At 31.8% G+C, this 24,638-nt stretch overlaps 1 protein-coding gene across 4 annotated transcripts in view; it reads left to right on the top strand.

The window, feature by feature from the left end:
* LOC134700386 (multiple PDZ domain protein-like) overlaps positions 1 to 24,638 on the top strand; it is a 157,490-nt gene that overhangs the window by 70,074 nt on the left and 62,778 nt on the right. For 3 of the 4 annotated variants that reach the window (XM_063561770.1, XM_063561769.1, XM_063561772.1), the window contains 5 exons: positions 3,067 to 3,138; positions 9,283 to 9,505; positions 10,470 to 10,671; positions 17,514 to 17,609; positions 18,553 to 18,573. In XM_063561770.1, the coding sequence (XP_063417840.1) occupies positions 3,067 to 3,138; positions 9,283 to 9,505; positions 10,470 to 10,671; positions 17,514 to 17,609; positions 18,553 to 18,573 (614 nt within the window). The remainder of the gene's footprint in view (positions 1 to 3,066; positions 3,139 to 9,282; positions 9,506 to 10,469; positions 10,672 to 17,513; positions 17,610 to 18,552; positions 18,574 to 24,638) is intronic. The other variant, XM_063561771.1, reaches the window with a different exon arrangement.

Genomic DNA, 24,638 nt, shown 5'->3' with positions numbered 1-24,638 from the left:
TTGATAAATAAGCATTGCCATGATTTTCTTTTTTTCTTGGAAAGCATGTGTTTATTTTTAGCTCACCTGGCTTAAAAGGCCAAGTGAGCTTTTCTAATCACTTGGCGTCCCGCGTCCGTCGTCTGTCGTCCGTCGTCGTTAACTTTTACAAAAATCTTCTCCTCTAAAACTACTGGGCCAAATTAAACCAAACTTGGCCACAATCATCATTAGTGTATCTAGTTTAAAATTTGTGTTTTTTGACCCTGCCAACCAACCAAGATGGCCACCATGGCTAAAAATAGAACATAGGGGTAAAATGCAGTTTTTGGCTTTTAACTCAAAAACCAAAGCATTTAGAGCAAATCTGACATGGGGTAAAATTGTTTATCTGGTCAAGATCTATCTGCCCTGAAATTTTCAGATGAATCAGACAACCCATTGTTGGGTTGCTGCCCCTGAATTGGTAATTTTAAGGAAATTTTGCTGTTTTTGGATATTATCTTGAATATTATTATTGATAGAGATAAACTGTAAACAGCAAAAATGTTCAGCAAAGTAAGATTTACAAATAAGTCAAATGACCAAAATGGTCAGTTGACCCCTTTAGGAGTTATTGCCCTTTTGATAAATTTTTAACCATTTTTCGTAAATCTTAGTTAACTTTTACAAAAATCTTCTCCTCTGAAACCATAGTGCCAAATTTTACCAAACATAGCCAGAATCATTATTAGGCTATCTAGTTTAAAATTTTTGTTTTGTGACCGGGCCAACCAACCAAGATGGCCGCTAAGGCTAAAAATAGAAAATAGGGGTAAAATGCAGTTTTTGGCTAATAACTCAAAAACTAAAAATAAGTCAAAATGACCAAAATGGTCAATTGACCCCCTAAGAAGTTATTGTCCTTTATAATCAATTTTTAACAATTTTCATAAAATTTGTAAATTTTACTAACATTTTCCACTGAAACTACACGGATAAGTTCATTATAGATAGAGATAATTGTAAGCAGCAAGAATGTTCAGTAAAGTAAGATGTTTAAACACATCACAATCACCTAAACACAATTTTGTCATGAACTGTCTGCTTCCTTTGTTTAATTTAAATATACCAAGGTGAGCGACACAGGCTCTTTAGAGCCTCTAGTTTGAATTCTTTTTGGTTGTTGGACATTTAAAAATTGATAGCCTACTGGTTTCTTAGTCATAGACTAGATGATATAGGCTGCTTTGTTGAGTGGCAAATATATCATGGATTAAACTTATTTACAATGCATATTACCACCAAACTCAAATCAAGTTTTAGTTTTGGTGGCTCACATTCATATGTACTGTTCTTGAGTTATATCCCTTTATTAAGTTTCAAAGAAAACAAAATATCAATATGATTGAAATAGTACATCAGTTCTTTCATAATCACAAGCATTGGGATCTGTGCTTTTAGTGTTTCATGGACATGTTCCTTATTTAAATTTATTTTAGCATGTTATATCCAATAATTTAGCTTCCAAGGCATGAAAAGGTTTATCTTGAAAATTATAATTATATACATGTGTAGAAGTTGTAAAGTTTTATGTAGAAGTGTTGCTGAGATTTAGTGGGTAACCATGTGTACACCAAATAGATTTACATGCACCATAGATGAATCTGTATACAATGTATATAATAAATCATAAACAAGTGATGTTCAAATTCAAAATACTGTGGATACATTTTTTTTTCGTTGGTACCAATTTTCGTGGCTTGGGAAAATTTACATATTTATGGATATTTAATTTGTAGTTTTGGCAAAGTTTTCACTCATTCCTTTAGAAAATTTGTAATTTTGTTGAACATTTGAATTCGTGGTTCTCCTATACCCACGAAATCCACGAAAATTGGTATCCAATGAATTTTAATGAATCCACAGTAGCTGATCCCATGTTGAAGTATATTTTAACTTTTATGTAGCATTTACTAAATATATAATAAATTGAAAAGAACTTTACATAGCAAGACCAAATAGCTTTGCTTTATAAATATCTTATTTATTAAATAGCATAATCAGTTTTAATAGAAATATGGAGAGTATATTAAGATCCCTAACCATACTCATTTAGACAAGTTTTCCTCTAATTACTATCACTGAAGGCATAATATAGGTTGGAGTTTGAAAAGTTCTGCGTTTGACCTAAATACTGTATGTATTCTCTGGACAAAAAGTTCAAAATCACTTGAAATTTGGAAATTAGAAATTTAGACAAAAACTTCATTTAGGATGACAGCAACAAGTCTGTATGATGCTTCAACTTCATGGATCTGCAACAAGGCTACTTTATTAAGTCTATAGTTGGATCAAGAAGAAATTCCATTATGGTGTTGTTGCTATTTTAAATTTTTGATTGTTGCAGACTTGATTTACAAGAATGCCTATACTGCACATAATAATTTAAAAAGATAATTTCTTGAATTGGTCCACTCTAATAAGATTTGTTTTCCTTATTCAGCCCAATATTCATTTACTACTGTGGATTCATTATTATTCGTTGGATACCAATTTTCGTGGATTTCGTGGGCACAGTCAAACCACTAAATTAAATATTCAACGAATGATAATTTTTCTATAGGTTTGTATGCAGACTTAAGCAAAACCACGAAATTAACTATCCACGAATATGCAAGTTTTTCTTAATCCACGAAAAATTGGTATCCACGAAAATAAATGAATCCACAGTATGTAAGAAGTAAATAAGGTGAATAATTAATTAACCATTCATTAATGATGAAAAATTACCTAAACTATGAATTTATAGGTAAAAAAAAACCAAGATAGGAAATTTTACATCTACTGTCTATTTACTAGTGACTGAGTTTCAAATAAGTATACAATGATTTTACTGCTTATTTTTCAGGAATATTAAACAGAATAGGTTTTCAAATTTGTATGATTCTCACAATGATGCATACCTTATTTGATGAGTTTTAAATTCCCCTTTTAATGGTTCTCAATCTTTAACACACTAAACCAACAATTCTGAAATCCATGCAAAGCTGTTAAAATACCTCCATAACCAAAATTTAATAGATATTTAACCTCTTTTTCTTCCAGGAAGCACCTCCACCTTTGCCAGTTTCCTCACCACCTCCTTTAGACAACAATATGGTCAATAATTCCATTGGGGTAGGTATCTATAATACAGCAAATAGATCTAGTTTAAGCTTTATTTCAGTAACATGTTGCATTAAAAAAGAAATTGCTTTTGAGTTGTGTCCCTTACATTGTAGAACTGTATATCAGGGGAAATAACTCTGATGGACTTGCTGAAAAAAGAGAGTTGTAGTTCTTTGTGTTCACATAAATGCAGTGAGAAGTAGCTTGTTCCCTGAACAGCGTTGTCCTAAAACTAGATTTGACTTCATACGTTTTAGGTTGACTTAGGAAAATTTCTTTGCAATAATACTGCATGTATGGAGTGGTTGATGTGTGGCAATAATTTATGCAAAAGATATTCCTTTGTTTACACACCATCAAAAAACTTTCAAATACAGTCCTTCTTTATTATGTCTGTATAGCTCTATGCTAAGGAATAGTGAAAAAAATGTTTTTTTTTATGATTTTATGGAATATAAGTAATCTTTATTTCTGATATGCAGTGATATCTATGTTTTGGGATAAAAGGGTGCCTAAAATGAAATTTTGCAGTTTAGGATTCAATGATATTCCTTGAGAATACTGTAAATTATAGAGTTTCATAGAATAACAAATTGTCTGTTATGCTCATTCTATTTTGTTATTTTAATCCTGTAAGTAAAAAAAACTGTATTAATCTTAATAAAATTGATTGATTGATTTATAGATAGTTAAAAAAGAACATTCTGCAGGAAACATGTCAGTGATTTTCTGTATTTTCACCCTTAATTCTTTTTAGCTCACCTGGCCCGAAGGGCCAAGTGAGCTTTTCTCATCACTTGGCGTCCGTCGTCCGTCGTCGTCGTCCGTCGTCGTTAACTTTTACAAAAATCTTCTCCTCTGAAACTACTGGGCCAAATCAAACCAAACTTGGCCACAATCATCATTGGGGTATCTAGTTTAAAAAATGTGTGGCGTGACCCGGTCAACCAACCAAGATGGCCGCCACGGCTAAAAATAGAACATAGGGGTAAAATGCAGTTTTTGGCTTATAACTCAAAAACCAAAGTATTTAGAGCAAATCTGACATGGAGTAAAAATGTTTATCAGGTCAAGATCTATCTGCCCTGAAATTTTCAGATGAATCGGTCAATCGGTTGTTGGGTTGCTGCCCCTGAATTGGTAATTTTGAAGAAATTTTGCTGTTTTTGGTTATTATCTTGAATATTATTATAGTTAGAGATAAACTGTAAACAGCAATAATGTTCAGCAAAGTAAGATCTACAAATAAGTCAACATGACCAAAATGGTCAGTTGACCCGTTTAGGAGTTATTGCCCTTTATAGTCAATTTTTAACCATTTTTCGTTAATTAAAGTAATCTTTTACAAAAATCTTCTCCTCTGAAACTACTTAGCCAAATTAATCCAAACTTGGCCACAATCATCTTTGGGGTATCTAGTTTAAAAAATGTGTGGCGTGACCTGGTCAACCAACCAAGATGGCCGCCACGGCTAAAAATAGAACAAAGGGGTAAAATGCAGTTTTTGGCTTATAACTCAAAAACCAAAGCATTTTGAGGAAATCTGACATGGGATAAAAATGTTTATCAGGTCAAGAACTATCTGCCCTGAAATTTTCAGATGAATCGGTCAATCGGTTGTTGGGTTGCTGCCCCTGAATTGGTAATTTTGAGGAAATTTTGCTGTTTTTGGTTATTATCTTGAATATTATTATAGATAGAGATAAATTGTAAACAGCATTAATGTTCAGCAAAGTAAGATCTACAAATAAGTCAACATGACCAAAATGGTCAGTTGACCTCTTTAGGAGTTATTGCCCTTTATAGTCAATCTTTAACCATTTTTCATAAATCTAAGTAATCTTTTACAAAATACTGAAACTACTAGGCCACAATCATCTTTGGGGTATCTAGTTTGAAAAATGTGTCCGATGACCTGGCCATTCAACCAAGATGGCCGCCACGGCTAAAAATAGAACATAGGGGTAAAATGCAGTTTTTTGCTTATAACTATGAAACCAAAGCATCTAGAGCAAATCTGACAAGAAGTTAAATTGTTAATCAAGTCAATATCTATCTGCCCTGAATTTTTCAGATGAATTGGACAACTGGTTGTTGGGTTGCTGCCCTCCAATTGGTAATTTTTAAAGAAATTTTGCCGTTTTTGGTTATCTTGAATACTATTATAGATAGCGATAAACTGTAAACAGCAATAATGTTCAGCAAAGTAAGATCTACAAATAAGTCAACATGACCTAAATGGTCAATTGACCCCTTAAGGAGTTATTGCCCTTTATAGTCAATTTTTAACAATTTTCATTAATTTGGTAAATTTATGTAAATTTTTACCAAATATAGTTCTCTGTTACTAATGGGCAAAGTTCATGATAGATATAATTGTAAGAAGCAAAATCGTTCAGTAAAGTAAGAACTTCAAACACATCACCATCACCAAAATACAATTTTGTCATGAATCCATTTGTGTCCTTTGTTTAATATGCACATAGACCAAGGTGAGCGACACAGGCTCTTTAGAGCCTCTAGTTTTCCCAGCCGCTGTCCTTTGTCCTATCACTTTTGCAGGTTTATTTTGTGCTCATTCCATCAATTTTTAGATTTTTCTGTTAAGGCAGGAATTTTCTCATATTAGTGCAAAATTTGACTTATGGCAGCATAGATTTAACAAACACTGATTTATGATCTTCCAGTTAATATCACCATATAATTGTGTTACGAAATGGTAGTCTTGACACTAAGATTACCCTTTATCAAGAACTATAGTAATACTGTAGCCATTTTGACTACAAATAGTCAGGTTAAATTTATTGAGTAGTTATCAGTGGATAATGTATCTATGGGGAAATCAGAAACCATGTAAATGTCAGACGACACCTGAAACAAGGAAATATTTGAATCTGGAATAATTTTGAATTCTGGAAAATTTATAAGAAATGCATGAAGAAGACTAACCCAACTAAATAGAGATAGCCATGCACGCATGGCTAAGGTTGATTCTACTTTTCTGAAATTCCATGATATATCCATATGAACTAAGTAGACCTCTTAAATTGAGTTAGTTTCCATCATACATTTCTGATCAATTTTCCAGAATTCAAAATTATTTTAGATTCAAATAATTCTTTTTTAGTCTACCGCCAAAACATAGAAACTTATGATTTAAGCAACACAAAACCAACAAAAATCTACCATACATTGTTTTGTTACCTGATTATTACTGATAATTAAATTGGTCGTTATCTAGAACAAGGAAATAGGATGAAATTGTGCCTACGACTTTTTGAACAGTTGAACATATCCGTTTTATTCTGTGTTACACAGATATTCTATTACATTGGATCATAACCTGATGTGGTCTGCAGAACTTTTGAATTAAAGCTATAGATTCAATTTACCCATTAAGGTTAATTTAGCTTCAATGACTTGACAAATGACACTTAAGGGAGCTTTAACATTAGCTGTAATAGGTTGTATTTCTTGTCCATTATATTGTACAAATTAGCATTGTCTGAACTTTTTCGCAATAATTAAATATTCCTGATTATCTCCTTACTCTAGTTATTTTTCCTGTTACTAAATTAATAGGTCAAGGGTGTTTTCCTAGAACAGTAAATTAAAGAGCGGAGCTTCTATTAATTTGGTAATGACATTTGATTAGCGTATAATGTATTACTTGATGTCCTTGAACTTGAGTATGAAGAGTTGACAGCTATCTTGATTTAAAAAGTCTTGCTTGTAATATGTCTAATAATAAATGTGACGGAGATCAGTTTGATTAAAACAGAGTTATCTACACCTTATTGATTTTCGTCCTTATCCATTAGTTATTGACGGAAGATGGACTCGTTGGATTGAATCTGTGTCTGCTATCGACATTCTGTTTAATAAAATGCAGTTTTGATGTTGACATCGTTTTACCGCAACAAGGGACGGCTGTCAAGATGTCAACTTCAAGAACATCAACTCATTAATGTGGGATTTGATTGGCCGGAAAATCAGATACATTGATTCGAATAGATGCAGTTATGATGAAAAGTTTCCAAGCTTTGTAGACACAATTGCCATTGTTATTCAGTTTCATATGAAATTAGTCCCTTATAAATTCACTAATGATAAATGTCCCTGCAGTATTGATCATAGATGCTTCAGTGTCTTTGTTTGATTATTTGTACACAGAATAGTAGTTGGTAATGTTTGTCATGTTTTAATTCATATAAATATCACAGCTGCCCAACAAAAAGTGACCCCATATACAAAAATGTTGACGTGAAATTTGTGGCTTCAAGCATTTTTGTTTGTTTTGTAAACCACACTGAATTCATTTTTTAGAAATAAATTTATTGAGAATTCATATATACTAGTATATAGGCATATTTATAAAATATAGTCAAACCAGTGAACCTTAGGTAATGGAACGCCTTGCACTTATCTTTAGAATACACCTTATCGCTATTTATTCCATTCCGGATAAGTTCTAAAATTACACAACTTTTTCATCCAGTTGAAGCTATCTGGGACCCTGTTTAAACAATCCACCATGCATGATACTTTTTAATGAGACCTGTTTAAACTACCTTAAATACTTCAAACAAAATATGTTTTTACTTCAATTTTAATTTCTAAAAAAGTGGATCATACTATATCACTGTTTTTTGACAATCACTTTCTAAAGTTTTTTCTCCCTCAGCTCACTACTGTTGACCTCCATTTTTCGGCCAGTGATCCAAACAGAAAGTTGTATAAATGAGGGTTTTTCCAGGAATGGACTAAATAGCGATAAGGTGTATTGGTTTATACTTATAACTCAGGTTTTGCTCATTGTTGTAGGCCATACAGTGACTAATGCGCTATAGTTGCATATTATAACAAGCTAAAAAAAAACATATTTTAATTTAGGTAGACCTTACTATGGCCCAAAAACTACTGCAGCAATCGAATAGAAAAAAGGAACATTGTAAAATCATTCAATGTCATACAATTAATTTATTTCTTATTTTCTTATTAAATCTTTTTTTCTGCAGTTGTAGCATGTCAGGAAAGATTTAAGTTTTCGGCTTTTCACTTTTATCTCTTATCATTATAGAGAATTAGTCTGACTTTCAAAACGTTTTTTTTTTTATTTTTGTCTCTAGCAACCCAGTGTCCAAAAAGAGTGTCAGACATATTAGCCAGCCTTCCAAGGATAAAAGTATGCTTGAGAGTTCGTAATGCTGTACTTGACTTTTATAACACAATGTCTAGTGTTGTAGATAACATAATTACAAAATATAATTCTCTAGAGTTGTTTCATTAGAAACCTTACAGATTCAAAATTGATATGAAAATGCATTCGCGAGATTAAATAATGTAGCATAAAGTACAAATGAACTCTGAAAATTAAAGTTGATTTTTCAGGAGAGTTTGAAGTGGAAGAAGGATCAATGAATTCCGTTGTCGAGTCAAATTCAACAGGTCCTCATGCATTGTTAGGTTGTCTTAAGGATTGCCAATGTCTCTCCCACTTCATGTGTAGAGAGACATATTGTTAATTATAAATGTTTGTCAAGGCAAGAACTCTTACAGCCCCGCAACCAATATGTCTTACTGTTAGGTCAAAGAAGTCATAATGCTGCGACTTATATAGTCAGACATCAATTACAATCTTGATTTTTGAAGTCTTTATTAGTATATTTTTGGAGGTGGAGGATAGGTGTATGTCTGCGAACAAATACATTTATACCATGTTATTTTTATTTTTTTTATATAAAATAAATCTTTTATTGCACATTTCTCTGCTGTTTACAACTTACTTGACTCACAACATTCAGTCGGGTATCCCTGTAAATTAGTTACTGTTTAACCAGGGAGATTATACAATAAATATTAGATCTATTAAATATTATTAGTTATACAATATTGATATATAAATACATTGATTTTGACAATTTGTTTTTAATTTCTACATGTAGTGAAATTTGTCTATGCAAATTGTCCTAAAGTTTGCATTTGAATATTAAAAACTTGACATGATAGCTATATAATATGTGTGATTGTATATTTGAAAGATTAAAAACCTCAGGTTGGAGATAATTTTTAAGTGTCAGTATCCTTCATTTTAACAGTATGAAGGGGAAGTAATACAATTTTCTATCTCAAAAATAAAATTTTGTTTTTCAGAGTCCAGACCAAGCCGATGCAGCAGGTTCTATACCTATACCACATTCCTCTCCTCAGCCAATCACAAGTGACCTTAAACAAGCTTCTCCGTCATCATCATTGTCTCCGGGAAGATCACCGATTTCCTCGCCAAGTCTCATGAGAACACTGTCAGGGGGAGCTGATTCATTACCTGTATCATTAGAAAAACAAATCAAAATCAAAAAAGGAAATGATCAACTAGGTAAGTTGACAGGAGTTCATCTATAATTATAGATTATTACATGGCATTTTCCATATGGCCCTGGTATCAGCCCTAGACTCCCATATCAAGCCAGAGGGCTTTAGCCCGAGGGCTTGATATGGGTCGTGGGCTGATACCATGGACCATATGGAAAATGACATGTTATAATCTATTTATCACATATTTTCAAGCAAGAGAAAATAAATAGCTTAAACCAAATTATGTTTGATATTTCATCAAAAATCAAAAAGATATTTAACCCCAAAAAATTTAAAATATGTATCACTGTGAGTTAAAAAAAAAAGTTCGTATCACCAGAGACATATATGTATATATGTCTCTGGTATCACAGTAGGTAAACAAAGTTTTGTGAAAATTTTCAGAAATGATTTACAATAAACATATTAATTCTAGGAATTGCAAATATTAAACGACTTTAAAGTGTTACATTTCAAATGTTAAAAAATGCTTAGGAAGAATCCTATATCGCTACTCATTCCAGTGTGGCGTCATATATGTTTTTTAAATTCTTTATGACGGCAAATTTTTTGTGATTTCAGTTCACTGTTGATTTTTCCTTTTTTCTACTACAACAGATTCGTAACTTTCTAAATTTCTTTTCATTGTGTTCAACTTGTTTACAAATAGTCTTTGATTGACAGGTTACCGGAAGTTAAACTCGGGGGCTTGATATGGATTTCGAGGGCTGATATCGATATCGGCCCTGAGGGCTGATAACCAGCCTTGACTTCCGGCTATTATTGGCCATGCAAAAACGTACATATCAGTACAAAATATGTGATAATATATGATAAATTCTCTGGCTTCCTCAACCAATAAAAACTGGCTGCCACAAAATAGCCCAAAAGCGGTGCTTAAAGTTGCGTTTAAACACCAAATTTCAATAAAATGTGTCAACAGTTTATTCAACTAAATTGTGACAAAAATTTTTCTTTTTAATTAGGTCTAACAGTTGAATCCACAGATAAAGGAATAAATGGATGCCATGTTAAATCCATTGCCACAAACAGTGCTGTTGGAAAAGATGGAAGAATTAAAGTTGGAGATTATATCGTAAACTTTAACAACGAGAGTACCAGAAAGATAACTAATGCTCAAGTCAGGGCCATCATTAGAAGGGCCTCTTTATTAGGATTTGATATTAGGTAAGTTAATTAATTTAATCTTTAGGGGAAAGGGATATGACGTAAGAAATTCCTGGCAGGCTGAGCCACTGAAAACTGATACATGTTTCTATATTTCAATGACTTACTGTGGATTCATTTATTTATTTGTGGATACCAATTTTTGTGGATTGAGTTAAACTTGCATTTTTTTTTATACTTGATTTCATTGTTTTGCTAAAATTTGCATACAATCTTATAGAAAATATGTTGTTCCTTGAACATTTTAATTCTTGGTTAACCAGTACCAATGAAATCCATGAAAATTGGTTCCCTGTGAAGATTAATGAATCCTGAGCATTGCATTGAAAACTACTTCCCCTATCCAACATACCTGATTTTTCAATGAAAATCCCCCATCATCCTGGTTTGTATATTATGATCTATTCTAGAATTTATTCTTTATTGCTGTCCTGAAAATGCATAAACTATTTGCTTTTAGGCATTAAAAAACCAACAATCAATTAATCACATACAATTTTCACATTTGAGTTTTGGGTTAGTGATGTTAATTTTGGTTTTGTGGTTTGTAACTGATACAGAATATCAAAAAGGAAAGAGACCCATTATTGTAAGAGGTACATTAAAATATAAGCTGTTGCAATTATTTCAATCAGAATGAATATAAGCAACAAAATTTATTAAAACTTAAAATTGTCAATCATATGAGTATTTCAATAAAAAGGTTCATAAATTTATGCCATCCTCTTATTTTTAATGACAGTTTAATTTTGTCATAAAGTGCAGGATCTGTAAAATCTTATCAGACATGCAGATTTTATGCTAAAAGAACAGCTCATGCTTTTCTTGGTAATGTTATTCTGTCTCTAAACCAACAAGTCTTTCATTCACCTCAACGCTGCATGCTCAGTACCTAGAGATGCGGCAAATATCATTTCTAATGTCTATGGTTTACCTAGAGATGTGGCAAATACCATTTCTAATGTCTATGGTTTACCTAGAGATGTGGCAAATACCATTTCTTATGTCTATGGTTTACCTAGAGATGTGGCAAAAACTATTTCTTATGTCTATGGTTTACTTAAGAGATGTGGCAAATACCATTTCTAATGTCTATGGTTTACCTAGAGATGTGGCAAATACCATTTCTTATGTCTATGGTTTACCTAGAGATGTGGCAAATACCATTTCTTATGTCTATGGTTTACCTAGAGATGTGGCAAATACTATTTCTTTTGTCTATGGTTTACCTAGAGATGTGGCAAATACCATTTCTTATGTCTATGGTTTACCTAGAGATGTGGCAAATACCATTTCTTATGTGTATGGTTTACCTAGAGATGTGGCAAATACCATTTCTGATGTCTATGGTTTGAGACATGACCATAGATTGAACCTTCAAGCTATCATGCCAACACTAGTCATACCAAACAAGGAAATTTGAGTGTTTACCATATGACCATAGATTGAACCTTCAAGCTATCATACCACCACTAGTCATACCAAAAAAGGAAATTTTAGTGTTTACCATATTGACTGTAGTTACACATGGTCAATAGTTGTTACAAGCTGTGAATGTGTTAATGAAGAACAAAGATCTTGAAAAAAGTCATGGCTCAACTCCACAAAAAGACAATAAACAAGAAAAAGCAGTCACTATGACTATTGTTGTATCTCCAGATCAGGTTTATAAGTACATGTACTAGCATACGTTCAAAACAACCATTTTCATATTACCAACTTTTGACTCATGGTTCTACAATTTGCCGTTTCAGAATCTAATGCATCATGGATAATATTTTCAATAGTGTACACCAAAACATTCTGATTAATTAAAAATGTCATAAACAATGGATATTTAACCAATGATGTGACGTTATTTTCATTTTGGGGTACAAACAATGAAATTACCCATGATTCTTTAGATTCTGAAACTGCTAATTATTAGACAGGACATAACCTACTCTGTGATTAGACATCCTGGTACTCTGTCAATAACGAGCAACCAAAAGAAGTAAAATCAAATATATGATCGGTGCAATTTGGGGGAAATGTACTTCTCCAACGATTAAATTATGCATAGAGAGCATTTGAACAGTTAAATTTCCCTGAAAATAGCACTGATTAAAATCTTGAATTTACTTATTTATATAAATGTTGCTCTTGCTTGACCCAGTACCAGGATGTCCTACCACTTAGAAGATAACTTGTAGAAAAAATATAAATTCAAGATTCCAACGTTTTTACTATGAAAATGAACTATTTGAAATAGTAAATCCAAGAATCCAGAAAATGTCTTAATCCCCTTAAAAAATCTGAAATCAAACATAAGAAATTTTTGTTTAAGGTTAGGTTAATAAGTACTATCATATCTTCAATTTCAAATATTAAATTCAAGAATCCAGAAAAATATCTTAATCCCCTTAGATAATTCTGAAATCTAACATTAGATATATTATATCTATCATTTGTGTGACAGAGAGTTGTTTAGAAGAAATGTTATTATTTCCCGAGTAAGTAGTGTTTATATGGAGTGTTATTCTGTCATTAATACAAGAGGTTATATAAGTACGTTATTGACATGAAGACGGAGACATATATCCCATTTACAATGAGAGACGGAGGAAATTATGCCTGCCCTTGGGTTTTCATTATGATGTATCAGGCGGTGAAATGTTTGTCTTGTTTATAATCATTAAGTGTATAGATTTCTGTTAGTGTGATATTGTATTAATTATGTCTTGTTTATGATCATTAAGTGTATAGATTTCTGTTAGTGTGATATTGTATTAATTGTGATAGAAACCAAATCAGGTCATTGTGTCATTTAGAAAGTGGCTTAAACTATTTTGTCTTAAAAAAAATGTTGGAAGATACTTTTCCAAAGTGGGGGTTCCAATTCGGATGGTTAAAAGAAATGGGGGGGGGGGGGGGGGGGAGTACACAAGGAGCCACCACCCACCCAGTCCTAGATTTGCCACTGGGTGAGAAATATTTTTGTTTGTTTTGCTTTTTATATGAACTTAGATTAGCCATTGACATGAAGCAGACAAGATGATGTTTCATCAATATATATCCAATATTGTAAGCACTCTTGTGTTTATATTTCATTAAGGATATCAATTAACCTTATACGAAAGATTTACATTACTAATATGTCAGTCAAGTTCGAAAATTAGTGCAATTCGATAAATCCAATAATTTACATTATTGTATAGCAATATAATATTTCCCACAGAAAGTAACCAAAAGTTAGTGTGCAATAATTTCGAAAATTGCAATATTGCAATAAATTTTTAAAACACATGACGTCATCAATGACAAAATCTTAGTTTAAACCAATTTCTACTTTCAAATATTATATTGCTATACAATAAAAGGGTAATTGCATGAATATTGGGGAATATTGTCCCTCGTAGAACATATATTGCACTCGCAAGCTCGTGCAATATAAGATTCTACTCAGGACAATATTCCCCAATATTCAAGCAATAACCCTATAATATTCTAAGTCAATTTGAAAATTCATGATTAGTTGTCCACCAATATATATATTTATGTCCTTCTGTCAAAGAAGACCTGTCATGTTTATATTTCTCTATGGATTTTAATGTAAATTATATGAAAACTTTTATTTATTCAAAAAACAAAATCGGGGTTATTATGTTTTCCAGTCTGTGCGCCTGTTCTTTCATCCTTTTGTCCATTCCTTCATCTGGTCAGTTTCTGATAAGTTTTTCGTTCAAGGTTGTATTTTATTAGATTGAAGTCCGACCAACTTGAAACTTAGTACACATGTTCCCTATGATATGATTTTCCTTATTTTAATGCCAAAGTAGAGTTTTAACATCCCTTTCATGATCCACTGAATAAAGAAAAGAAAGAGCGAGCGAGTGGATATGTGTACTATGGACATATTCTTGTTTATCAAACTAAGTTTTTAACTTCACTTGACCCTGTCATAGATAGGTGTCTCATTAGCAATCATGCCATATCTTCTTTTTTCGATTTACTTTATGATAGCCCAATCAAGTAGAATTGTGGGACTTGGTCTTCTATTATTCAACACCCTTTTTTAACGTAAAGTAAGTCTGTTGAAAATAGTGTCCAGTAATACATATGACCTCTGAAACCCCCATCCCCCACATATAATTTAATTTGAGAACAATTTATGTTACTTACCTTAACCTGCATTTATTATTTATAAGAATTATTCAATTTATATTGTGATGCCTGTGTAAACTAAAATTCTTATATGAGATCCATTCTTTGAGTTTACAATTTTACAAGTATAACAAAAGATCTTGGGACATTAGAGCCTCTAGTTTATCTACAAGACCATGTTTTAACATTGATTTATCTATTAAGCTATTGGTCAACAGATATATATAGATATCTATATGTAAAAGACTGTCTGACACATATGAGGGATTATATTTTAGGAAAAGGTCAGCACATCAGAGTCAACAGACATTCATATCAACAAACTGTCACATATAAAGGATAATGTTTTAGCTCCGCTCAGTCCAGCAGAAATTGTATTTTTCTTCCGACTAGACAGAGCCAATGAATAATTACAGAATTATTTTTCGAAGTTTATGGAATTGTACAAAGATTTACTTCCCAATACATAAAAGAAATAGTGATCTATAGATTAAATGCAGTCACTCACACGAAAAACAAAAGTCAGTGATTGGATCATTTTACTCAAAGACATTTGTGTTGGATCTCGAAGACAAAATCAATACTTTGGGTTCTTGTTAACTTATCGTGAAGGCCTATGGAACAGCCTTGTTATTTAAGGGCAAACTTCTACCAATATATGACATTGAATGCAAATAATTGACTACCTCAATTTCTTCTTAGCATTAAATGGTAATAGAATTGCCCGAACTTGTAGTAGTCATAAATTTTAGGACAACAATGCCAGTATACAAAATAATATTAAAGGAAATACAGGCAATAAACAAAAGAAAATTAAAGAGACAATATGGTTTATTCTGTATCATTTGTTCGGCTGTGGGTTTGTTGTATTGATTTTTTCTGTATTACACGCTCTAAATGAAAAGCTTTTAGACTATCAGATAGAAAGTCGCTTGGTTCAGGTAACAATCCTCTTAACGTCTCATTGTTCTCATAATCGACCAATCAAAAACATTGTTTCGAAAACTTCAACTATTTGACATGAAAATTAATTCCGTTTAACAAAAATTATGGCATTTTTTCTTGTTTATCCATACTTTTGATGAGAAGATGCACTTTTACGATTCCAATAATTGTGTTGTTGAACAAAACAAAGATTCTTTTAGAAAAATAAACTTCTAGTCATAAACCTCTCATAGCGGTCTCGTTGCTGTTCTAAGTAACAGCCAATGGAATACATTGATCGGAAACTTGTAACTACTTTAAAATGCAAAGCTCATTCCATTTAACGAAAATTATGACTTATTTTTTTTCCCCCATAGTTTTGATGAGAAGATGCACTTTTAGAATTTTGATAATCATATTGTTGATCAAAACAAAGATTTTTTTAGAAAAATAAACTTCCAAGACATAAACCTCTCATAGCAGTTTCATTGTTGTTGTTAAGAGCCAATGGAAGACATTGATCTGGAACTTAATTATTTAATAATGCAAAGCTTTTCCATGTAACGAAAATTATGATTATTTTTTTACCACAGTGTCAGTTATGATGAGAAGATGCACTTTTAGGATTCTAATAATCCTGTTGTTGATCAAAAACATTTAAAAAAATAAAAAATAAACAACATACACCACTTCCCAGTGATAAACCTCTTGTAAAAGTCTAAAAGCCAATGTAGTACATTCATCTGAAACTTTTAACTATTTCATGAGGAAAAGTTCATTCTATTTAATGAAAATTTTGACTTTGATTGTAATAAAATGCACTTTTACGTTTCTGATCAATTTGTAATTGTGTTGTTGATGAAAACAAATGAACAAGTAATAAACCTTGTATAGAATATATTGTACAGTAATAGTAACAATATATATACAATTTTCAAGGATCTTTTGTTATGAACCAAAGAAGATTCTTGCATTAAGCAATTAGCAACCTGATTTATTGTCTGAAACATCACAAATTGTGCTATCTAATGCTCAATCTAATGTCAACTCTTATCTCAAATGTATGGTAAATTTAAAATTAAAAGTACATGGCAAATTGAAGCAATGATATTAAATATAATCCTTTAATGGATACTTAGACTACAGCCAATATAAAAAGGTCACTATTACCCTAGTAGCAGGGGCGGATCCAGTCGTTTTAAAAAGGGGGGGTTCCCAACCCAGGACAAAGGGGGGGTTCCAAATATATGTCCCCATTCAAATGCCTTGAGCGGCCAAAATAAGGGGGGGTTCCAACCCCCAGAACCCCCCCCCTGGATCTGCCACTGAGTATATCAAAATGTTACAAATTTCTTGTTTTAAGGAATTTTAACTGTTTAGTTCTATGATGACTTTTTATTTTGACCTCTCAGCGGAGGGGGAATTAAGTTTTACCCTTGTCCATCTGTACATCCATAAGTCGGTACATACCGAAATTGGTTTCTGTTGTCTCAGCTTTATTTTGCTCTCTTAAGTATTCCAGTTTTCCCATAGTATAAAAACTGACCCCATGACAAACCCAAGTGCTGAAAATAGTGTTAGATAAAATATAATTTGTATTTTTTTCTCTCTCTCTCAGTATTACCTAGATATCCAGTTAAAATGCTGCTGTTTAATAAATAAAAAATATCTTATTTTTTTCTCTCACTCAGACTCAGTTTTACCTACATAACATATCCAGTGAAGATGCTGCTGTTTAATAAATATAAAATATCTTATTTTTTTCTTTCTCTTAGTATTACTTACATATCCAGTGAAGATGCTGCTGCCTACAAGAGCTCGAGAGTTGATGACACGTCACCTCCCCCTCCAACCATGATGCCTTCTCCAAAGTAAGTACACATTATAGTTATACTTGTATTGTCTTTTGCTATGCAGAATAGCTCAAAATTTTAGTTGATACATTCAAACGTTGCCCAATATTTTAGACCTGCTTGCCCTTAGACTATATTTTTGCATGTTTTGGGGTGTTTTGTTTCCAAGTCTTAACTAATCTTGCAAGGTTCCAATTCAATTTTAAGTTTTTGTTTACAAATTTCAGGCGTCAAACCTATACCTGCTCAGATGGAAATCAGGTTGAGTCCACAGAAGTAAACTCTGGCCTTTGTTAGTCTTGTATTATTTTATTTTTAGTTTCTTGTGTACAATTTGGAAATTAGTATGGCGTTCATTATCACTGAACTAGTTTATATTTGTTTAGGGGCCAGCTAAAGGACGCCTCTGGGTGCGGGGAATTTCTCGCTACATTGAAGACCTGTTGGTGACCTTCTGCTGTTGTTTTTTTTATTTGGTCGGGTTGTTGTCTCTTTGACACATTCCCCATTTCCATTCTCAATTTTATGTTTCATCTGAACAATTTTGATTTCAATACCTAACAATTGTTTAGATCATAGCTCAAGATAATATTCATTTATACTCTACAATTTTACAAGTATTGTAAGGTTATTGCTGGTATAACATTTGTCTATATTTTGATTAATGAATGCATTGATGCCAGTGCATAAATGTCTACTTTATTAAAGTAATTAGAAAATTCTATTCAACTTGGGTTTGAAGTGATATATGAAAATAACAATTCTCTGCAAGAACGTTCGGTAAATGACCTTTAAAAAATAAAAAAGTGCAGAATAAAATGAGAAAGTGAACTCATTAGCTTGGAAAATTGAAGCACTTGTAGACCTGAAATTACTAGGTGTAACTATTGATCAAATATATAAAAATGATAATTTGTCACATTTATATATACCATGTACCTAATTTCATGCTTCAATAAAGGATCTTTCCAAAACACTATCGGTAAGAACTGCATGGACTTAGTGCACTCTCTTTCTCTCTCTCTCAGTAGTAGTAATTGGCTGGTTTGCTATGCAGGTGAAGGGTAGGGGTTGGTAGACGAAAATTAAATTAAATTTGTAATAAGTTCAGGATTAAATTGAAAGAATAGTTATAGAGCATCAGTTGTGATATTTCAAATGAATAGACAAGTGTATACAATGCAAGATATAATAAACATGCTATAAGTTGTTTACTATTGCAGCCTTCAAAATAACAGCCTGTCTATACCACAGAACGTGTTAATTATGTCTCATCAATAGTTTATATGAAATATATTGACTTTCCTGTTGTTTTTCTCAGGTCTGAGATTTTTTTCTTTCACTAATATTACCAGCAAATAGTATTCTTCAGCTGGTTTTATAAGAATGGATTAATGTTAAAACAGAATATCTTGTTTGACCTTCCGTATGTTTTTAAATATCAATTTGTTGGTGAAAGAGTAAATATAAACCCAAGAAACACATTATGGTAAATTTATTATTTTGTTTGGGTTTTAGTTTCAGTGAGAGGTTCTTTTTAAGGGGTTACCTGAAAACCCATTTTGCTCATTTACTTTTTTTTCCAGACTAAAAGTTCATTACCAAACTTTCTATACTTATGTAGTAATTTGATTTTTGAACTATGGCATTCAGGCTGAATCAGATTCATTTTTTGAGGCCATTAAAGAAATGTAGACTCAGAAAAATAAAGAGGTTGTAATATTCTTCAGACACTTGTCTCCTGTTGAATACAGTATATGTATTTAACCAGTCATGTATTTAGATTTTGTTTATGTTGTTATGGTTTCTGTCTCATTGATGTAAATGCCATCTTCAGTAGTTCATACCATGGTCATTCCACATGAACTTCTATCTCATTGATGTAAATGCCATCTTCAGTAGTTCATACCATGGTCATTCCACATGAACTTCTATCTCATTGATGTAAATGCCATCTTCAGTAGTTCATACCATGGTCATTCCACATGAACTTCTATCTCATTGATGTAAATGCCATCTTCAGTAGTTCATACCATGGTCATTCCACATGAACTTCTATCTCATTGATGTAAATACCATTTTCAGTAGTTCATACCATGGTCATTCCACATGAACTTCTTTTTTTCCATGCTGGTTATTCAAGGCATATTTGCGAAGTTTGATGTATCTGTGACCTAGCTTTCTGAAATATATGAACAATGACTGGTTTTGTTTATGTATCACAAACTATGTTCAGTATTTAATAAGCAAAGGTTTTATTGAGTAAGATGAAAATGGTCAAAATGTTTAGAAGCAAAAAACAATGTAAGAATGTTTAGAAAGTTTTATACTCCTTCATAAGCAGTGAATGAAGATCACCATCAAATAATTCTTGCTTGTGACTTTAAAATAAAAATAAAATTCTGAGATTTACTATAGAGGACATGAAGTGCCTAATTGTTGAGTGTAGGTAACGTTAGTCAAATAATGGCAGCAGATATCGATTTCTGATAGATTTTATTCTCTAGAATCCATAAATGCTGATTTCCAAAGTACTATTAATATAAGAACTTATAGTCGTGGTAATCTGAAAATATAGAAAAAAGCAACCAGCCTTTTATTGATATGTTGTGAATTTTGTTGATTTTGATCACATTATTCTGTATTCTTACATTTGTTTTTTGCTTCTGTATTTAGCACATCAATTTGTTTTATTATATTTTTTTTTCATTTTTAGAAATTTCATTTTTATCTTTATGTATTTTTTAAATTCAAACTAGCATTTTGCCTAATATATAAAGGCAGACACTCTGTTTTTCTCTCCATGAATTACCACACCATATTGTATGTTATATTTTCTGATTTGATTAGTACTTTGTAACTGCTTTAAACATTTTTTATGTGAAATTTGAATAAGATACAGATATGTGTCCACACTTTGTTTACAAAGTATTTGACAATGCTCCATTTTATTTTCTGTTGTAATTATGATTATGTAAAAAAGAAGATATGGTATGATTGCCAATGAGACAACTATCCACAAAAGACCAAAATGACACAAATATTAACAACTATAGGTCACTGTATGTCAACCAATAAAATTTAAAAATAAATAAATTTGAAAGTATGTTCATTACTACAAAATTTGAGGATACCAAAAAAAATCCTCTTCTCATCAGAATGTTTATATGCAAACTTGTCTAGAAAGGTCACCCACAGGACCAGAGAAAACCTTTGAATGGGTTCAAGATGTGAAGCCATTATTACATTGGAACAAGAATAGGTTGACCTGACTAGACAGATTTTGGCTTAATACAAGTGACCTATATAGGAGGGTTGACAGAAAATCAGAGCATTAACAGATCCTGTCTGCCAAGTTTGGACACAGTATAAATATTTTGAGCAATTTTTTATCATTGGTACTAGCTGTAGCAGTTTCAAACAGGCCTATACGTCAAAAATTATAAAACATACATTTGCAAAATAAAGAATAGTAGAAGTAAATGACAATATCATGTTCTCTATAATCTTTACAATTAATTATATAAACCAATAATTTAAAAAAAAAAAAAAGTGGGGGAGTTGGGAATCACTACATAATTTTCTTTTAAACAGTGTTCTAAGGAAAAACCATGTGATAAAATCATAAAAGAGATAATGGTTTGTGTAATTATAATATTATTCAATAGGTTTGTTTGGGAATTATACAAGCGCCATCATAATTTTATCATTTAGCTCCAGACACCACATGATGGACTCTGCCGCTCTGGGCTCCTTAGAGCAATGTTTCAGGTCTCTAGCTCAACTTATATGGCATCATGCTTCAAGCTCAAATAAAAGATAAGCCTTTATATCTGGTCTCAAGATAACTGCATGCTCTCTAGGAATTGTGGAGCCAAATTGATATTACACAAATTTGTAGGCGTACTGCGTTTCACTTACGGTAATGCTTTTTCATTTCATGCAACAGCTATCATTAGACTTTGATGCAACAACTTTCAAGCCTTGTATCAATAAATCAAAGAGTATATAGAAATAAGACATGCATTTGATTTTACTTTTATTGTCATTTTATGTAGCAAAATTGAATTTTGTTTGAATAACACTGAAATTTAATACAAACTTTGTTTTTTGTCAGTATTTTGTACAGTGATTTCAAAGGCATCTTTCTGACTGAGATGCAAATTGACTGACACACACACCCACGCAAAATTGTAACTAGACTAATGATGTTATGTAATCGTATCCTACGGTAGAATAAGTTAACCTACTAAAACTACTTCCTAAAACCAAGTTAATGGGTATACCGATATGAAAGTTTTTCTTTTGCATTTAGTACCCACTTTGAAAAGAAATATAAGATACTCAAATCTGTACAATGAAGAAAAGGTTCTTAATTTTCTTTGAATTTCTTCATGTAATTAGATAACTAAATCGTTTTTTTAAAGTATATAGAAGACTATCTCAGTAATAATATACAGAAGAAAATACAGAAAAAAATATTTTTTATAACCTGTTATATAATTATATCATTTTCTGGTTTCATTGCAACATGGATATTCTTGAATTATTCATACGTGCATTTGGCTTCCTAGATAGAATAGCCGAAACTTCAATTTCCGAGAAGTTAATTGAATGGACATGTTATACAAATGCTAATCAATTTTGAAAATTTATCTTCATCGGTAAAAACAACTTTCCAATTCCTGCATATTCAGATAATTTGAATACACTTAAAGATTTGTAACAAATCAAGAAAATGATGCAATAAAAGAGGGACGAGAGATACTAGAGGGACAGTCAAACTTGTATATCGAAAATAAACTGACAACGCAATGGCTAAGAATAAAAAGACAAACAGACAATAATTAATAATACAGAAGACACAACATAGAAAACTAAAGACTTAAAGCAACACGAATCCCACCAAAAACTAGGGGTGATCTCAGATGCTCCGGAAGGGTAAGCTGAGATCCCTTTGGGCCAGGTGAGCTTTTCTCATCACTTGGCGTCCGTCGTCTGTCGTCTTTAACTTTTACAAAAATCTTCTCCTCTGAAACTACTGGGCCAAATTAAACCAAACTTGGCCACAATCATCATTAGTGTATCTAGTTTAAAAATTCATTATTTAAAACTCAATAACCAAAGCATTTAGAGCAAATCTGACATGGGGTAAAATTGGTGATAATCAGGTCAAGATCTATCCGCCCTGAAATTTTCAGATAAATTGGACAACTGATTGTTGGGTTGCTGCCCCTGAATAGGTAATTTTAAGGAAATTTTGCTGTTTTTGGTTATTATCTTGAATATTATTATAGATAGAGATAAACTGTACACCGCAAAAATGTTCAGCAAAGTAAGATTTACTAATAAGTCAACAGGACCAAAATGGTCAATTGACCCCCTAAGCCCTTAATAGTCAATTTTAAACAATTTTCATAAAATTTGTACTAACATTTTCCACTGAAACTACTGGGCCAATCATTATAGATAGAGATAATTGTAAGCAGCAAGAATGTTCAGTAAAGTAAGATCTACAAACACATCACCATCACCAAAATACAATTTTGTCATGAATCCATCGGTGTCCTTTGTTGAATATTCACATAGACTAAGGTGAGCGACACAGGCTCTTTAGAGCCTCTAGTTTCTCTTACCTTCTCTAACTTTAGTTTACCTCAACCAAATGTACCGTAATGAAACTTATACACAATACTTATCACCACAAACCTCAGATCAGTGAAGTACACATTTGGGTAGGGTCACTTTTACCATTCTTCAGTAATTTTAATTTATAAGTTTTAATGATATGCAAGCAGGGACATCATCTGTGTCCTGGGACACTTTTCCCATTTATTTACTTATTATTTACGCTCGATTCAAAATAGCTAAAAAGGCAAGCATTTATTCTTTCAATTTGGGCTTTTAACTAAGTGATAACAGATCATAAGAACTTCATTGACATGGTGCAAAATCTTTTCTTCAATTGCTACTTCAAAGACCTTGGAAAAGTAGATCATGGTAAACTAGGTTAACCAATTAGCCTAACACATATAAGATATTTAGATCAGAATTTCAGATGAGGTCAAAACATTATACTGTGGAATCTTTTTTTTTTTCATTGGTACCAATTTGTGGATTGAGGAGGACTTGTATTTTTGTTTATATTTGATTTCTTCTGGTTTTGCCAATATATGCATACAAGCCTTTAGAAAATTTGAAACTGTCTGAACATTTTAATTCTTGGATCAGGAAGCAGACACAAAAATGAGCAATATATATATATATATATATATATTTTTTTTACCTTGCTTAATGTAATTGTCAGATTCTACAGAATTAAGATTTTTTTCACCTTTAGAGTAGAAATTCCATATAATTTCAACTTATTTATAATTGTGATTTATAGCATTAGTCAATATCTCTTGACAGTAAGCCATCTCTTTTAATAAAATATTCGAAATCCCCTTATCACTGATATTTAATGTAAGATTTTATAATAACTATTGTAAAATGACTTTGTAATTATTCTAATGATTGTTTTTGAAAGTTAAGACTCAGTTTGAAATCACTCTCTCCTTAAAAATACATCATTTTTACATTAACAACCTAAAGAAAACTAGATTTAAAGTTTGAGAAGAATATGCTGTGACGTTAATGTTGATCGTACGTATGATGACATTTACAGTTGTTCGTACTGTTTAGGTTTCTTTCAATTGATTTGACCTTTATAAATTAATACTAAAAAAAGTAATTTACCGTTCCTTACCAATTGATTAACAAAAAATGTCTTTTTGTTTTTATTTATCTGGCTTTAATCCAGTTTATTCAAACAAACATTGTTTATCTACATTTATATACATCCATTAATCAGACGGTCACTAGCTGTATCATTTATTAACTTTGCCATATAAAGGCCAAGAGGAAATGTGTTTCACTTAATTAGATAGAGAAACATTTCTCTTTGCTTGTAATCGAATAAAGTCGTATTGACCAAAGGTCAAGAGTGTTTTTTCCTCCCCCAACTAATAATTTTTTCATGGCTTTATTGTTCAAACTCTATTGTCA

Source organism: Mytilus trossulus, unplaced genomic scaffold, assembly GCF_036588685.1.
Source record: "Mytilus trossulus isolate FHL-02 unplaced genomic scaffold, PNRI_Mtr1.1.1.hap1 h1tg000138l__unscaffolded, whole genome shotgun sequence".
NCBI classification, from domain to species: Eukaryota; Metazoa; Mollusca; class Bivalvia; order Mytilida; family Mytilidae; genus Mytilus; species Mytilus trossulus.
Note: the sequence above shows the minus strand (reverse complement) of the source record. Positions and strands in the feature narration are given on the sequence as shown.